General features: G+C 39.1%; 1 protein-coding gene across 3 annotated transcripts in view; it reads right to left on the bottom strand.

Annotated features, from left to right (window-relative positions):
- Positions 1-742: 742 nt before the first annotated feature.
- The window catches only part of FNDC3B (fibronectin type III domain containing 3B), a 190,977-nt gene continuing 175,478 nt past the window's right edge, over positions 743-16,241 (bottom strand). For 2 of the 3 annotated variants that reach the window (XM_064665853.1, XM_064665852.1), the window contains exons 24-26: positions 14,188-14,354; positions 10,945-11,072; positions 3,744-4,273 (exon numbers count right to left, since the gene is read on the bottom strand). In XM_064665853.1, coding sequence (XP_064521923.1) covers positions 3,962-4,273; positions 10,945-11,072; positions 14,188-14,354 — 607 coding nt within the window. In that variant the 3' untranslated portion in view covers positions 3,744-3,961. Of the gene's footprint in view, positions 4,274-10,944; positions 11,073-14,187; positions 14,355-16,241 lie in introns of all 3 variants that reach the window. The other variant, XM_064665854.1, reaches the window with a different exon arrangement.

Here is a 16,241-nt window from a genome sequence, read left to right as displayed (position 1 = left end):
GAGCTCAAACAGCAAATGCCTAAATCCTCCTTTGCTCCCTTGGGCTCTCACTGCCCTCCAGCACCTCTGCAGACACCCGTGGCAATAAACCAGGGACCACTAAAAAGAAAAGATCTCTTCAGACACCAAAAGGCTGATTACTATTCTACAGACATATTTAAAAGGTTTTCTTAAAGAGATTGTTTTGGCAAGCACTGTTTAAACAAAAAGGCTGAGCAACCAAGTGAAAAATATTACTGTATTTCCCCAGGAAAACCCCTCTCATGTTGTGAACTGCAGTAATTAAAAAAGCAAACAAATGAAATCTTATATTTATGCAGTGATTTGAAGAAGAAAAGCATTTAAAAAATAAACACTAATGAGTTTGGTAAGAACCATGTATACATACTAGATTAATTTGTTATGATGAGTAATTGAATTCGTTGTACATAATTAATAAATTAAAAGCTCTGATATTTCAAGTGGTTAATTACTAAGAGATAAAAAATCTAGGTATATTTTTATAATCCTTAATTTTTCATGCAAAGTATTTAAAAGAAGTTATTAGAACACCTGACTTCAAGGTTATTCCTATAAACTTATGCTTCACAAGTAACACAAAATCACTGCAATTACAAACCAGAACCACTCTGAGGTAAATTTGGGGCTCCCACCCTGCTCCAGGCTGCACAACAGCACTGACCTGCCAGAAGGATCCACGTAGACCCAAAGGGCTGTGTTCAATTAAAGTAACTCCTGGTAATATCAGAAAGAATTAAAACATTTATTGGGCATAAATATATTACATATACACTACAGATACAGTTAAGTCTTACATACATAGTGTAGTATTTGCAAAATCTATACATTAAAATTGATATGGCAGTTTTAATATAATGCATATGAAATAGTCTAAAATTTACAATACAAGAAAACTTATGATTATTTTTTTTTTAAAGTTGAAAAGCTTGGAATGTATGTTCCCATAGTGAGGTAAAAACATTTTATTTTTTTTTTTTTTCAATTTAAAGAACTGTGCAAGGATAAGGTTCATACACATTCAGTTAGGGCACTTCTCAATCGTGACACTGAATACTGAGCTACTGGAGCCAACAAACAGGATTAGAAAACACTTCAAGTTCATAAAGAAAAAGGCAGAACAATACAAAAACATCTCTTTCCTTCCTTAAGGGTTTCAAATATTTAGTGTTTTATTCTACCTTTGTTGTTGGTGGTGATTTCCATGAGAGCAGAGAGCCCCGGGGTGGGATCCAACACCTGCTATTGCTGGATCAAGGGCATGAGGATGTTTGGGAAGGGACAAGGCATCAGCAATGGGGAGGGTCTGACATCTGTGATCCTTTACTTCGTCATTATTATGTGAATGACAATCATATGACAATCACTATGGCAGAATATACAGACTAAAAGAATGTCAAATTAACTCTTCCAGGGCCTGTCCCAGCTCCTCCAGTGCACGGCCTCCAATAACCTCAGGCTTGGGCTGGGTCTTCTGGTTCGTGTGGTTAGAAGGGACCAAACATATCAGCAATGACAGAAATGCTTTGAGTGTAACTGATTGCTCTTCCTGACACTTCTGCCCACTGCTTTTAGTATCATTTGTATTTCAACCTTTCAAAATTGCTCATCTAAAACAAGGTGGGGTTTTATCCTTAATCTTTATTAAAGCAGTTTGGTTTTTTTTATTTCTTAAAAAGGTGTCCAGCTCGGATTTCATAGCAGCACTGCTCAAACAATACTCCAAAAATAAAAAAAAAAAGGGAATCTATTCAAATTTCTGGGTTTCCAAACTAGCGGTCTTTTCATTGTTTTAAAAAATACACTGTTCTCCCCTCCACTGAAAACAGCTGTATATGCTTTGCTCACAAAATACAGATGCAAGGTCACAAAGTTTCATATCACAAATAAATTTAAATAAGATGTAAATAAATTTGACAAGCCATGACTTTGGCAAAAAAAACAAAAAAATATATATATTTAGCTCAATGCCATTAGTTTGCAAGGCTAAATTAAACTAATTATAGTCAATAACAAAATACAGAACATTTCTAATATCTGCTACATCTAGAGAGGCACACAGAATAATTCATTGATCTTAGCACTTTCTTTCCAGAGATGATTATGTTTTTGGATACATGTAAACGTTTGAATCACTGATAATGGGTTTTTTTGGCATTTAATGTACTAGATGCTCCCATCTTCAAAAACACAAGAAAATGTAAGAAGATTAATAATACTAGGAATGCTGCCAGGTAAAAAGTTGACCTAAAGTACAACAGTATAAAACAGACAAAATGTAACATGCTACGGGGTGGGTGGGGAGGGGGATTAGTACATAAGTACACTTTTTATTTTTTATTTTTTTACAATAAATAAAAAGATTGCACTGTAATTGGTATTTAAAGTACTGTATGCAGTATATAGTATAAATAAACCTAAAAACAAAAATAATGTTGTTTTTTCCCCATTACTTTGGTTAAGGGAATATAATGCTAGTACAGGACACTGAATCTTAGACGATGGAGACAGAGCACAAAAAAAGCTAGGACAAGAGCAAAACCAAGTAGCAAAAATATACAAAAACAAAAGGCAGGGAAATACACTGTGTCTGTTGCACCCTTTTGGAATCTATTTGCACCTCCAGCTCATTTATGTCCCTGAGGTACTCGCACAATGTTGACTTAATATAAATAACCCCATGACTCAAGAGTTAAAAATCTAGTGTCTCGATGGATTAAAACGTGTCTGGGAAGGGGCAGGCAGGAGGGGGGACACTGCCATCAGAGCAGGCACCGTTCCTCTGCAGGACTCTCATCTCAGTTTTGCCAGGTACCAAGTTATTTCAATTAGCCCCGTGGTAAGAACAGCAATGACACCCATTTAAGGTATTTAAAACGAACAGATGTGATTTCTGATACCTCCAAGAAAGTTCCATAAAATGGATACCCCTCCAAAAAATAATAATAATAATAATAATAAAAGATCAACTGACAGTAAAGTTTGCTTCCATTGAGTGTAAATCTCACCTAATTCAGTAGAGGCAGTAAGCTGCCACCAGCTTGAATCATATAAATCAGGCTGAACATAATAGAATAATATCTAGTATTAGATTAGGAATAGTTATATACAGTGACAAACAGACAAGTTAAAGCAGCTTTTAAATAGCTGAACATGGGAATAACTAACTATTGCACAATGCCCTCTTAAAATTACTGCTAGGAATCAAAATGGTAAAAAAGAATCTATAATGCTTCATAATTTATACGCAGTTTGGTTATTTGATTTCTTATACAGGCAGTTTATAGTGTTGTAATTGTAAAAACAACAGATAACTAAAAAGGTTTTTTGACTGCAGGATACCGTTCCAATTTAAATCCACTAAACAGTTAAAACAACAACTTAGGTTTTATCTTGAAAAACTGGGGCAAATGTAGTGAATAATTCTTAGGCAACATTGCTAATACTGTTCAAGGAAAAACTGGTACTTGACTAACACTGTATTCTAGCCTCATCACTTTACACACTTGTGACTAATGTTTAGAAGGAAAAAGAAGAGACAAAAAAAGTGACCCATGATTAAAATTTCCTAAATAGTTAAGATAAAATAAGAGACTGTACGAACTTCAGTGAAAAAACCCAAAACAATGTTGAAAAGGCAAATTGGTGACAATTTTGAAATTGTGAAGGAAAAAGGAAAAAATCTTGCTTTTGGTATCTGGTTTGCTTTTTTCTCCAGTTTGACCACTTCCTAGTTTTGAATTTCAAAAAGGTGCATCAAAACACTGATTTATCTTTCTTCAAGCTAGAACTGTAAAAACAAGAGAAGTATATAAAATGTATGGTAGAACAAAAGGATTTAAAAAAAAAAACAAAAACAAAAACAAGGAATATCTGAATAAATGTGTGGATTATAATGCGTAGCATTAGTTAAATTTGTATCTCAAAACTTCCACTGAATTCTCTACTTCATAAAGAAGTATTGTAATATACAGGCGAATATAATCGACAAACTCGCGAAGCCGAGAACGATGAGGGCTGCAAACTGTTCATCAGTAGGAATCATGCTCTTCAGCTTGGGGTCATCCACGCTTCCCATTTCTCCCGCAAGCACGATATCGTTCCGCTGGAGCGCGAAGGCAACGGAGGGGCTGAAAGGTCCACTGAGCTCCTGTGAGGTATCCAAGCACCGGCGGCAGACGCAGACGCGAAACCGATAGTCTGTGTTCACTTGAAGGCCTGAGATGTGGAATGTGGTCTCTTCTCCCTTGTACACCTTCAAAACAGAACAGGGAGCCCGGTCAAACACGCAGAGCAAGACAACCTCCTACTTCCGTAGCATCAAACAACTTAAAAAAGTAATAATGTAGGATTTCACAAGGGTGTGAGCCAGGAGGTTCAGTCAAGTCTCCAAGGAAGCACTCGGGGAGCTCTCAAGGGGAGGAATTCACCAGGTCAACGCAGGTTTTGGAAAAACAGAGGCATGTGGAGGACTATGTGAGAGATGTCAAGCCATGGGAGATCTCAATACGGAGTGTTCAACAGTATCAGTGCACACAGGGACAGACAACACTTCAGACAACACATCAATCATAAGACACTCATCTTTTGTGGGTGTGCTAATAAACATATTTCTGTACTCCTAAAATGTGATTTTATGCCTAAAACATGTCTAAGACTTAATAACTATGTCTGGTCCCAAAAGAAAGAGAACCTGCAAAGGTTATTGCAAGTCATTCAATGTGTAATTGTAAAATTGCTTACAGACATTATTTTAATGTATTTTCCCTCACATTTCTCTCAATAAACAGCAGTCTTGCCACAAATTACACTTTCAGAATGATGGAAATAATAAAATATTATTAAGGTATGGAAAAGCTACGCTTGACTGCATTTTATTTGGTTCTTTACTAATCCAAACCCATCACATATTTAGGTTAATCAAACGTAGGTACTGCACGACTCAGAGCACAAGTCACAGTATGAGAAAGGAGAGAGAACTGAGTATCTGAGACAGTCTGGTGATGTAAATGGAAAAAGACCACTGGAAACATTCATAAACTCTGAAAACAAATTATTTATATAACAGAGGGTTGTTGAAACTGGTACTTGATGAAATGAAAAATGTGTCATAAAGTGCTTGTGTCTGCTGGGAGAAAAACTACCTTGAACTTCAGATACTTCTTCCACCGCTCATTTTCCCTTCTCCTCACTGCAGGAGCAGACGGCTGAGAGCACTCTGCCCTCCCAGAGGCAAGAACTCATCTTAGAAGAGGGCAGCAAGTGGGAAATTAGACCTGAGCCCATAAAGGACTTCCTGTGCATTACTCTGGAGTAAGAAAAGAGGAGGAAGGAGACCTGCTCAACTAAACACCACTTAAGGAGCCCAGCTTTCCTGCCCTGCTTGTCCCTGAGACTCATCCCTTGGTTAAACAGCCGGTCACTGATTTCTTGAGAAGGTCTGGGACAAAGTTAAGGTTTTTCTTTCATTTGTTCTCCCCATTCCTTTTAAACTTTTGCAGCTTTTCCCAATACAGTTTGAATGATGGTGACTCTCGGTTTCCAGATGAAGCAAAGGTCCTCCAACTGGCTCATGTTTCTTGGCCCCCAGGCACCAATCAAGAAATAATGTTTAAATAAATGTGACTTTCCTCAAGTACCCTCAGTATCTTCAGGAATTTCCCTCTAGGTCAAGTGATAGGAATACAACAAATTCATACCATAAATCCCTGCGAGTAGGCACACCTATGCACTGCTGCCTTTCTTGTTGTCTTTGTTTGTCTTTTCAATGCCAGTGAGAACTGAGTCAGTAAGTTAAAGTAGTTGCAGGGAAAACAAAACTGAAAGTGCTGTAGCAGTCCACAGAAATAATGTGAGGGTTGGGACACCTATTTGCAAAGCACGCCTCATCCCAAGAACATTTCTGCCACTCTGTTTTCCAATGGCAGCTCCATTTCTAACACCCACCTGTTGAGGGCAAGTGTCCTCCACCTACTCCATCACCAGTGCTGCACCTTATAGGTGGCTAACTCTTAGCTTATTCCTAAATAAGTAATTACTAACTTCATTTCCAAACATATAATCAGAGAAGCTCTACTTGCCTTTGCAACCAATATGACCACTTCTAAAGCAAAATAAACATCCGGTGAAATACAAATAATGACATTTAATAAAAAAAATTTACAATCTAATCTTGATAAGTAACATTTAACCAATACTAGGGATGGAATATACATAAGCTGTTTTCACACTGAAAAAACCCTTCCCAGTTAATTGGTTTTTTTACTTGTTTTGTTCTGTGAAGGTGGCGAATACCAGTGTAACTGGAGGCCAAGTTTGGCTAAATCAAAGACCTGTATCTTTATTACAGTCTAACAAGCACAGATGACCAAGTTCATTTGAGCCAGCTACTCAACAGCACTTCTCAGAAAAAGACCAGACAGCCAAGTGAGAGAAGAGTGTACCTTTAAGGGAAGTTTGAAATATAGTTGAAAGTGCATAGAATACATGAATTAATATTCACTAATGATAAAGACAAAACATTTCCCGCATTAGTGCTAGGAATGTGGTGGAAATTGTCCTGCTTCCAGTGGCTTGATGAGTACTTAGCACCAGTGGACCTATGTCCTTTCTCAGTGACAAGTGAAAAATTGTGCTTAACTGTCATCCAGTTCTGACAGCAGCCTCTGTATCCTCTGTCACCAGGTGCAGCAGCGCCCTGGAGCCACGACAGGGTGTCCTCAGCACAGACACATGTTTGGTTGTGAACACTGTTACACTCCGTCAATGGACTTCACATACACAACAGAATAAAAAAATTGACAATTATGAATAAGTTCTTTAAATCTGCCAAACAAATATGACATCAAATATAACTCTATAAAGCACGATAGTATTTTATATGTAGCACATTATGCTCTGTTGGCCAACAAGCCAAAGTGAAGTGCCTATCCAATTTATCACTATCAGTTCCTAAAAACAGCTTTTCTGTTTAGGCACTTGAGAATATAATAAAAACGTGATGAGCTTTTTGCCTGGTTCCCTCAATGAAAATATCATCACAAGTAATAAACTGCTGCTGAAGCCTCTTATGGCATTTGATCCTACTGATCCAAGCTAAACAGCTCAGAGAATTCCTGCAGGCAAGTGTTTCTCAATTTCACTGATCTCATTAAATAATTCCAACCCTCCCTCCATCTTTTCCAAATAATAACAATGACAGCCATAATTGCCCTATAAGCAACACAATGGAAAGTGTAAGATAATCTTACCTGGTTGTTGCATCCCACTGCAATGACCAGTGTATTTAGTAATTAATAAGAGCCTATTTTGTATGGTGATAAGAAGACAAATAATCATAGAATGGTTTGTGTTGGAAGGGATCTTAAAGCTCATCTTGTTCCAACCCTCTGCCATGGGCAGGGACACCTTCCACTAGACCAGGTTGCTCTAAGCTCTGTCCAACCTGGCCTTGAACACTTCCAGGGATGGGTTTCAATCTATGTTGAAAGCATGTCCACTTGATAGGTCTAACTTCTTCTAAAGTCACCTGACAGATTTCTCTTTAAGAAACTGGCTTATTATTTCATCCAAACTCAACATCAGCTTCACTCACTCCACTGCTGAGAAGCTCATAAAACCCTGCAGAGTTGTGTGGACAGCCTTGTCTCCTGAACAGAGAAACCAGAGAACCTCAGACCACCTGCCAGGAGGTCGTCTGCACTGAAAAACCCTAAAGGAAGGAAATTATTTGCTTCATCTCATGACACAAAACTAGCACCAGGAGGCAGAAAAAATACTCAGTGCAAGTAGCACTAAACACTAAATGCCAACAGGTGCTGTACAAGTCTGCTGTATTTTGGCACAAAACCAGTACAAGTGCCTTGTACTTACTACGGAAAATAGAGAAGGAAACCCAATTTTTAGAGCTTTACACAAATAAACAGTTCACCAAAGCATTCCAGACATTGTGTGTCTACAAACCAAAGAGAAAATAATAATAGAAGTGAGAGCTTGGTAAGACCAACCAGGCTCTTGCAGGCACCCAACCTCGGTGCAGGCCTGAGCAGGCTTCCCACTGCACTGCTAGGGAATTTTCACACACCCAGTGTATCCTACCCTTACCTTTTCTTCTTTTGGAAAGCATTTGGGAACAGTTTGCTCCCAGAAAAGATGAGGCAGAAGCTGATGAAACACCACTGCCTTGAAATTCTTGGAAATTTCAAAGGTAGAACATTTTGCCTCACTGGCAAACAATTTAAGGCTAAGGAAGTTTTTAAAAAGCTCAGCTCTCATTTCCCATGGTCAGTTCTGATGAGGAGCTGGTTCCTGGGTGATTCCAGTCCCAGAGCTGCTCAACTGGGAAACTAAATCTTGGGCTGCTGGGCATTACAACCACTATCCCCAGCTCCAGCTCTGCAACTGCTGCCCAGCCCAGCCCACTCCCCTGACTCTGGATTAAAACTAAGCAAACCTATTTAACACAATTTGAAGCTAAATTCTGACTAAGCTTTGCCAGATAAAGGTGCAAGAAACAGAAAAACAAATCCAGGCCAGTGATTCCTGGAATCTGCTGCGGTTTACATCCTGATTCGTAAACAAGGAAGATTTGATTTCCTAAAAAGAATTGTATGCCATTACTTCTTTAAAATTATCTGAATAGATAAAGCATACAAATACACAAAGAGGAACACATCACGTGAGAAACAGGAAAAGAAGCAGTTCAGTATTTCTTTAAATACACTTTTCAGGGAGCTAAAATATTATCTGTTTAGTTCCTGTAAATCCAGTTCTTCAGATAATTCTCAGCAGAGAAATATTTACAAATAATGTTCTCCCAGAAAAGGGCAGGGATGGTTATAGTCCCAGTCTGAAAAAAAGGGTTTTTAAGTAATTTAGTATCAGCTCTGCAAGTCAAATGGTGGAAAACCAGCAGCTTTTGGGCAGTGGAGGGCTGCAAACATTGGAGTACAGAGGATATGATCTAGAGGGAAACTACAGCTTTAGTGTAGTTTAGCATGTCAGTGGCTAATCCTGCAGCAGGGAAAGGAATAGCTTCCTTTCATTCCTTTATTTCCATTAATAGCCTGAAAAATCTACAATTATTTTTCATTTGTGCAACCCTTCAAAACAATTTGCAAAACATTTTTAATATAATATGCCCCTTAAGATACATATGCAAAATATATATGTCACTTGCAGGGAACAAAATATATTTAAAAATAAATTTACGACTTGCACTTTAAAGGTAATTAACATATCACTAACATTAATGAACATATCAATCACACTACTTTTCAGTTAAATAGTAGCAGGTGATCACAGGCATGCCAGAGGTGAAGTGAAATGTACTAGCCAGAAAATCACTCAAAGATATTTACATATTTTATCTCCTTTGCACAAAACAGGAGCTCAGAGTGTGCTCACAGCCTCTGCAGCTCAACCCATGGACAGTCAGTGATGTGCCCCACTGCTGAGGCACCACCCACATTCGTGCTGAAAATGAAACATTCTGATGGGCAAAACTGATTTGTGAGAAGGTGAAATAGTGAACTCTCCCTCTTTCCCGTGGCTGGGTATCAGGCAGCCCAACTACACAAGTCCTAGTGGCAGCTTTGAGCATCCCAGCCAGGAGCTTCTGCCAGTAAGTTACTTGTGCCAACTCATGCAAAAACCCCTCATCAGGTTCATGCCTCTTGAGAAATGAAGACCTTCAGCATAAGAAGACCCTGAAAGTATGTTTTATTCCCTTTACTGCTGTGTTGGTTTTTTTTTTTCACACCACAAGTTCTTCACTGTGCAGATTAAGCCATCACCCACCTCCAAGGAACATGAAGCCATGCCCAGTTCTCTCTGAGGACATCCAGAATATTTTAAACACTGGACTTAGTTTACTAAAGCTGTGTGTGGAGGTTACATCAAGGCTACTTTGTACATCAGGCAACAGTAAATGAGTCCACTTGCCACTGACATCACGAAGCCAAGGCAGTACAGGGAGGTTTTATTATCTACACCAGCACCAAAAATATTTCCTGACAAAAAACAAGTCAGGTTCTGAATCTTTACCACCCCCATGAATTGTCCAGCATTTTTAATGTTATTTTTGATAATTCATTAATTCTCAGTAACACTCAAAAACAGGCTGAAGAGGAACAAAGACATAGTTGCAAATAAAGTACTACCTTACACATATTTTTAAGGGTTTAATTGAAAGTTTAGCTTATCTCATTCCCTAATTTGGATTTAATTGGAATCTGCATGACAGTGAAAGAAAGCACAGGAAACAGATAGGGCACAGATGAAGTGCACTACAAATCACACAGTCAGAGGTGTGACAGATGAAACAAAAGGTCTAGCTGTGAATGAGCTGTTCTGAACTGCTGCTCTGGGGAAGTGTCCACTTGCGAGCTCTAATGAAGACAGGCAAGAAGAGAAGGATGAGCTGTACTTCATTCCCTTTGTTTGCACAGTGCCAGGAAGGATATACAGCACTTATACAACTGTGTATTGAAACCTTAGACCAGAACGGGACAGATGAACAAACCACTTTCAAGCTGTGCACTTGACTGAAATCCTTGACAGATGATCTTAAAATGGGCTTAGTGAAGGAGGAATTAATCTACCTGCTTCATCTCATCTTCAGATAGTGGTTAACACCAGTAAGCTCAGAAGCAAGCCTGGGTGGAGAGAACTGTAACTTCTCAAAGGTTAGTTCAGTTAAAAATAGTGGTTAACTATAGAGAGAGCTCGAATCACTCCAATAAGATAATGATGTTCTATATACTCCCTTAGGGGACAAAACAACCTATTACAGCCCTTAATTTTGACTCAGCCTTTACCAAAGTGCACCTGACACATCACCAAATACAAAGAAGCAGCACAGCAATTTTTCAAAACCATTTCCGTTGACATCAATTTAGCAACATTAAACCCAGACCATTTCCCTACCTGCTTGTATTCAGACTCTCTTCCAACCAGTACCTGCAGAATATAACCAACAGGATCTCCCTTCATGGGTGGGACCATTTCCCAAGTAATTTCACAGGAGTTTCCTCCCAGCTGTGTCACTCGAGGGGCTGCAACAAAATGAAATACGTTAACATTTAATATAAAGACTGCACTGAAATCTTATTCATTTTATGAGCACTGTAATATTTACCAGAACATTTTAAAAAGGGAACTTTGGGACATCACAGGGGTAAGTAGCACATAATCTGTACTGTCTTTATGTGGCCAAAAAAATCAAACTGCCATCACCACTGGATGAAAGAAATAAAATTTAAGTCACTCAAAAGGCTCATTTATTTCAGGGCAGTCTTGCCTGATGAAGCAGTTCAGGATTCCTGTGGTATTAAACAAAAATAAACACTATCCACAGAAAACTGGGTGAAATTTACAGCTGATTAACAAGCTTGTAAGAAGTTTATTATAGGACCCAGATCCCTTCTGCAGAAGGGCAGAGAGCTCTCAGATCATCTCTGATCTGTGTGAGCCAGGAGAGAGGGGGAGTGGATGCAATAGAAAACTTTGAACTTTTAAAACTCAATTGCAATGCTGTGCACTGATCTTTTCAAAGCAGAAGCCAACATACAAATTGCACAGGCATTCATAAAAGCAGCAATTTCATGAAGTTCTGAGCAAACACCTGTGCCAGTGGAGACACTGCACATTCCTCCCATGCTACATGTCATTGAAAGAGAGGAATAATATCAAACATTTCATTCAGGAAAAATAGAAGGAATGTGAGAAGGGAAGTTAAATCTCTTAATGCAGAAAATTATTAAGTCAAGCCTGGGAAGCAAAATCACAAGCATAATTTAAAAAACTTAGAGCTGTATGTAACTCTGTGCCTGACACCCAGATGATAAGACCTGCTATTTCTAGCCAGACTTAGACTAATGCTTTCACTAGAACTCCAGAGAAATTCCATTTGCCAGCTGTCACAAGGCTGCTGTCCTTGGGAAAGGATCTCTCACCAGCTGAAAGCCAAAAAAACCCAAGGGCAAGCTCACAGGTGAGCTGAGCAGAGCACTGGCAGTGTGTTTATGTGTACAACTAGGCATCTGCCACTGGAAGGCATCAAAAAACTGCAACGGCATCCAGGGTCCACCAACCTCTTGATCAGGCAGAGGAAGCAAGCACAATACCAAAAAAAAGAAGGAAACTGAGAGAAACAAGAGCACTGAACACTTTAGCAGGTGGTTAACATGTGCACGTGCAAGGACACGAGCTTGTTAAAGGCAATCTAGAGCCCCAACCATACGAAAACAGACAACAGGAGGGTCTATCAAAGAAACAAATGCTGCTGCATACATTAGATGAATTTTAGACTGATTTGTTACTACCCAAGAGGAACACATGAATCATATGAGGACCCAAATGTAATCAATATCCATTTACTTCCCTCTGCACATCTGCCAGTGTTGAGAGACTGATAATAGACGCCTTCATCTCAGCTGACAACAACATTCTCAATTATTTTTCCTCCTCCTTCCATCCCTCACCCCAATACATGCAGATTTTTGTCTGACACTTACAAAACACTGCCATTAACAACAATGCTATTCTGGGGTTGGCATCACTAAATGAGTAATTAGGAGACTTTAGAGGAGAATAAACATTTGCTTCTGAGAGATGAAAAACTGAACTAAGTTTATCACATAAATTCCTCTGTATTGCCCTGAACACATAAGGGAATCAACATCACCATCTTGCCTCATCAGATCTCTCCTCCCTGCAGCATCACCTCCCCTCAGCAGTGTTCACTAGCACAGTTTTTGTTGTGCCCTTTTCTCTGTTACAGCCAGTATTTTGTCAGGTACCCAAGGTCCCAGCCTACACACGACCTGCTATTTGCACCATATTTTACCGCTTGATATTCAGCCCAGGGTGTGAGTCATATTTAACAGGAACTCAATAGGCAGGCAAGTTTAAAACAAAAACCTAGGTGAGGTGAATTGAATAAAATTGATTATTATCCAACAAAATGCAAGTGTGACTACAGTGCATGCCAGCATCATTGGGCTGGCTTTATCCACTTAGTGCTGCAGATGCACCTGCCCTGGGTCATCCAGCATGAGCTCTGTTCCCTTGGCTGGCAGCACATCTTACACCTGTGTAATGGTGTGAATTGGGATAATTCACCCCTGGCTAAATATCTGTACCCTCAATCACACAGATATTTTTTGCTTGAGAACATTGTTCTTTCTGGGGGTGACTCAAAGCAGCTAACCTAGGGAGCAGGGAAATACACCCCTGCAGTGCTCTGCCCTCTCTACATCTTTGGTTACAAAAGGTGTCAAAATCACCAAAGCCAGATTTTAAGCGCAGAGCAGCAAACAAAACCTCTCTGACAAACTGACAGTTGCTGTTTCTCCCAGTAAATGACATGACTTGACAGGGAAACTTAAGCACCCAGGAAAAAGAGTGCATCTGATTTCAGCTCAGCTGATCTGACGGCCCATACAGTGAACCCACTGCCTTTGTAACAGGGAAAAGGCAGCCTAATTAGGTCTAGAACTCAAGGCCTTAATTACATGAAGTTTTATAATGAAACATCTTTTACTGTGTTTTGTACTGTTTTTAGTTTTGCTCCTTCCTTCCTCCTCCTCAGAAGGAGCATAATTACTTAGGACAAAATTTACACAGAGCAAAAGACATTTCATTATAAAACTTCATTTAATTAGGCCTTTAGTTCTTCTAGTGGAACACATACTGAGTTCTAATTCTAATGCTCTATAGGTGAAATATCATAATTAATTTTATGCATTCAAGGAAAAACAAACCCTAAAGTTCTATGTTAGACATCACCTACACAACTAAAAACATTAAACTTTATTAAAGCTGAAGTTGGTAGGTACACATATACACTACAGCTGTTAGATCCTTTGTATAAGTGCTGCTGTAATCCAGAGCAATCCCCTAGCAAACATTGTTAGCAGTAGCATTTTAACAGTTTATGTATAACAGCAGTGGTTTACATAACATTTATATTGTTTATGTGATTTTTTGGGTGATAATTTAGCTTCTCACCATAACTTCAGAATTCACAGAAACCTACAAGCAGCACAAACTGATTCTTCACATGTTATTCCATACTTGTGGTAACCCTTAAAAACTCACTGCATACTTAACAATGACATAAATATTTACATGTTATGTACATATATGTAAAAAAAATCTGCTACATACCTTTGATTGCAGGTGGGACTGACTTAGTTGTGCAGAAGGTACAGATTTCTGAGAAAGGTCCCTCCCCAGCATCATTTACTGCCTGTATTCTGAACGAGTAACAAGTGGACTCTGTCAGCCTTTGTATCTTGTACGTATGACTTGGTCCCCTATAAATTGGGATAAACCTGAAACAATAAAAATGAGAACATGTGTTTACACTGGAGTGGCACTGACATTCCTGGTTATTACATTTATCAGCTCAAAGTATCCATCTTGTGAAAAGTGGCACCACGTGCTCTGCAGAGCTGTTAAAGGCCGGTATAAAAATGTCACCTTATTAACACACTAACAATGACGAGGAGGTTGGGGAAAGCAGAAGCTCATTGTCCCTTTTGCAACTACTATAACCTTGTAAAATGATTATATGAATTACCAGGAAGAATATCTGCCAATGGATTTCCTACTACCTAGGAATCAAAAAGGATTGAACCTGTGTTCTGTTACAATAGACTGTGTGTGCTGCTGGTTTAAAACTACCGCTAAAACAAGATTAATATGTTGGCTCTTATGGTTTTGGATTTTATTTGCACCTTAAGATAAAAAAAACACATCTTATGCTCATCTGTGCCATTTTAAGCCAGAGTAATCCTATTTAAAATTAGAATGGACAGACTGTTGATATGTTTGTAACATGTTACACACTTCTCAGTTCTGAAGAGCTCACAGATGGAAGCCAGTCAAAGAGCAGGGACAGAAACAGGTTCAGACAGAACACACGGTGGTCTATGAGTGAGAAGTCACAGGGTAAGCATAATTATAAGGAGGGAGATACGGAGCATGGAAAAGGATGCCAGCCTGGGAGTGCTGGGCAGGCCCACACGGACAGCTCTGCTCGAGAGCAGGCTGAGAAGACCACACCACACTAAGGAAGTGACTTCCAAAACACTTCCACTGATAAAACTAAACATGAGCGTGCACAAACTCGTCCAACAATATAATACAGAACAAACCCAATGTCACCTAATCTTATAAAAATAAGTGTACAGTTACTAAGGAGAATCTGACTTTATCTTTCGTCGCTCTGCTCAGATGTTTTTCAATAACAGTTGCATGTTAGCCAGCAATTTCTAGGCAAGACCCCGACTCCCAGGTGCTGAGCAGAATAGAGATGAAAATAAATAAAGAAGAAGCACTTAGGTTGTGCATCCATCCACTCAGCCTCCAGTGGGAACAACGTCTGTGCACGCAATAGCCCTGAACTTGGGGAACATAAAATTTGTTGTGTAGGATCACTTTTTTTTTTATCATTTAGTACACATTCAAATATCTTAACCATTTCAGCAGATTTTAAATCACTAGGAAGCCAAGAGAGATTTTTGACCTCCCTATCTAGGTGCTAGCTTTATCCTTTGGCTTTGCATGAGACGCAGAGTATAACCAATTTGAGCATTTCAAAGAAACTGGGTCTCTCATTAGCTCTCAGGGACAGAAATCAATTTGTATTACATTATGATTGCAATCCACGTAAGTACAAACAGAGATCAAGAATCATCTGTAGTAAAAGGACATGTTCTGGTAATTCAAATTACTGGAAATGTTCTCTGAGGACTAACGTGACTTACTAACCCCACCGAGTTTTAGAGAGCCCCACATCTTGATTAGAAATCAAAGATCTATGCCCACAAGTTTTTGAGAGGAGAGTTTAGAGCCAATTTTCAAAGAAGAAATAGGTTTTTATATTCTTTAGTTTCTACAGTTTAAGAACTACCTGCCAGCCCACATTTCTGAGGCTCACATAAGCAGCCACAGCACAGTTTCACAAGACTGACACAAACCTGTTCTTATGGAACAAAATTTGCTCATCTACTTAGGACAGCATTAAGACTGAGGATACAAGACTGCTCTCCCTCTCCACTTCTTGCAGCTCAATCAGGCAGCTGCCTCAGAAACCACTGCAGTAGCCTCAGAAATGCAGAGACTTGTCCCCAAGCCTGATCCAAGGGCAACAGATAGCAAAAAAGATGCAATGCATATTTTAGAATAAAGACCTCTTTGTAATCATCAGCAGAGTT

This window comes from Pseudopipra pipra, chromosome 10, assembly GCF_036250125.1.
Source record: "Pseudopipra pipra isolate bDixPip1 chromosome 10, bDixPip1.hap1, whole genome shotgun sequence".
NCBI classification, from domain to species: domain Eukaryota; kingdom Metazoa; phylum Chordata; class Aves; order Passeriformes; family Pipridae; genus Pseudopipra; species Pseudopipra pipra.
This window is presented reverse-complemented; position numbering and strand designations above follow the sequence as displayed.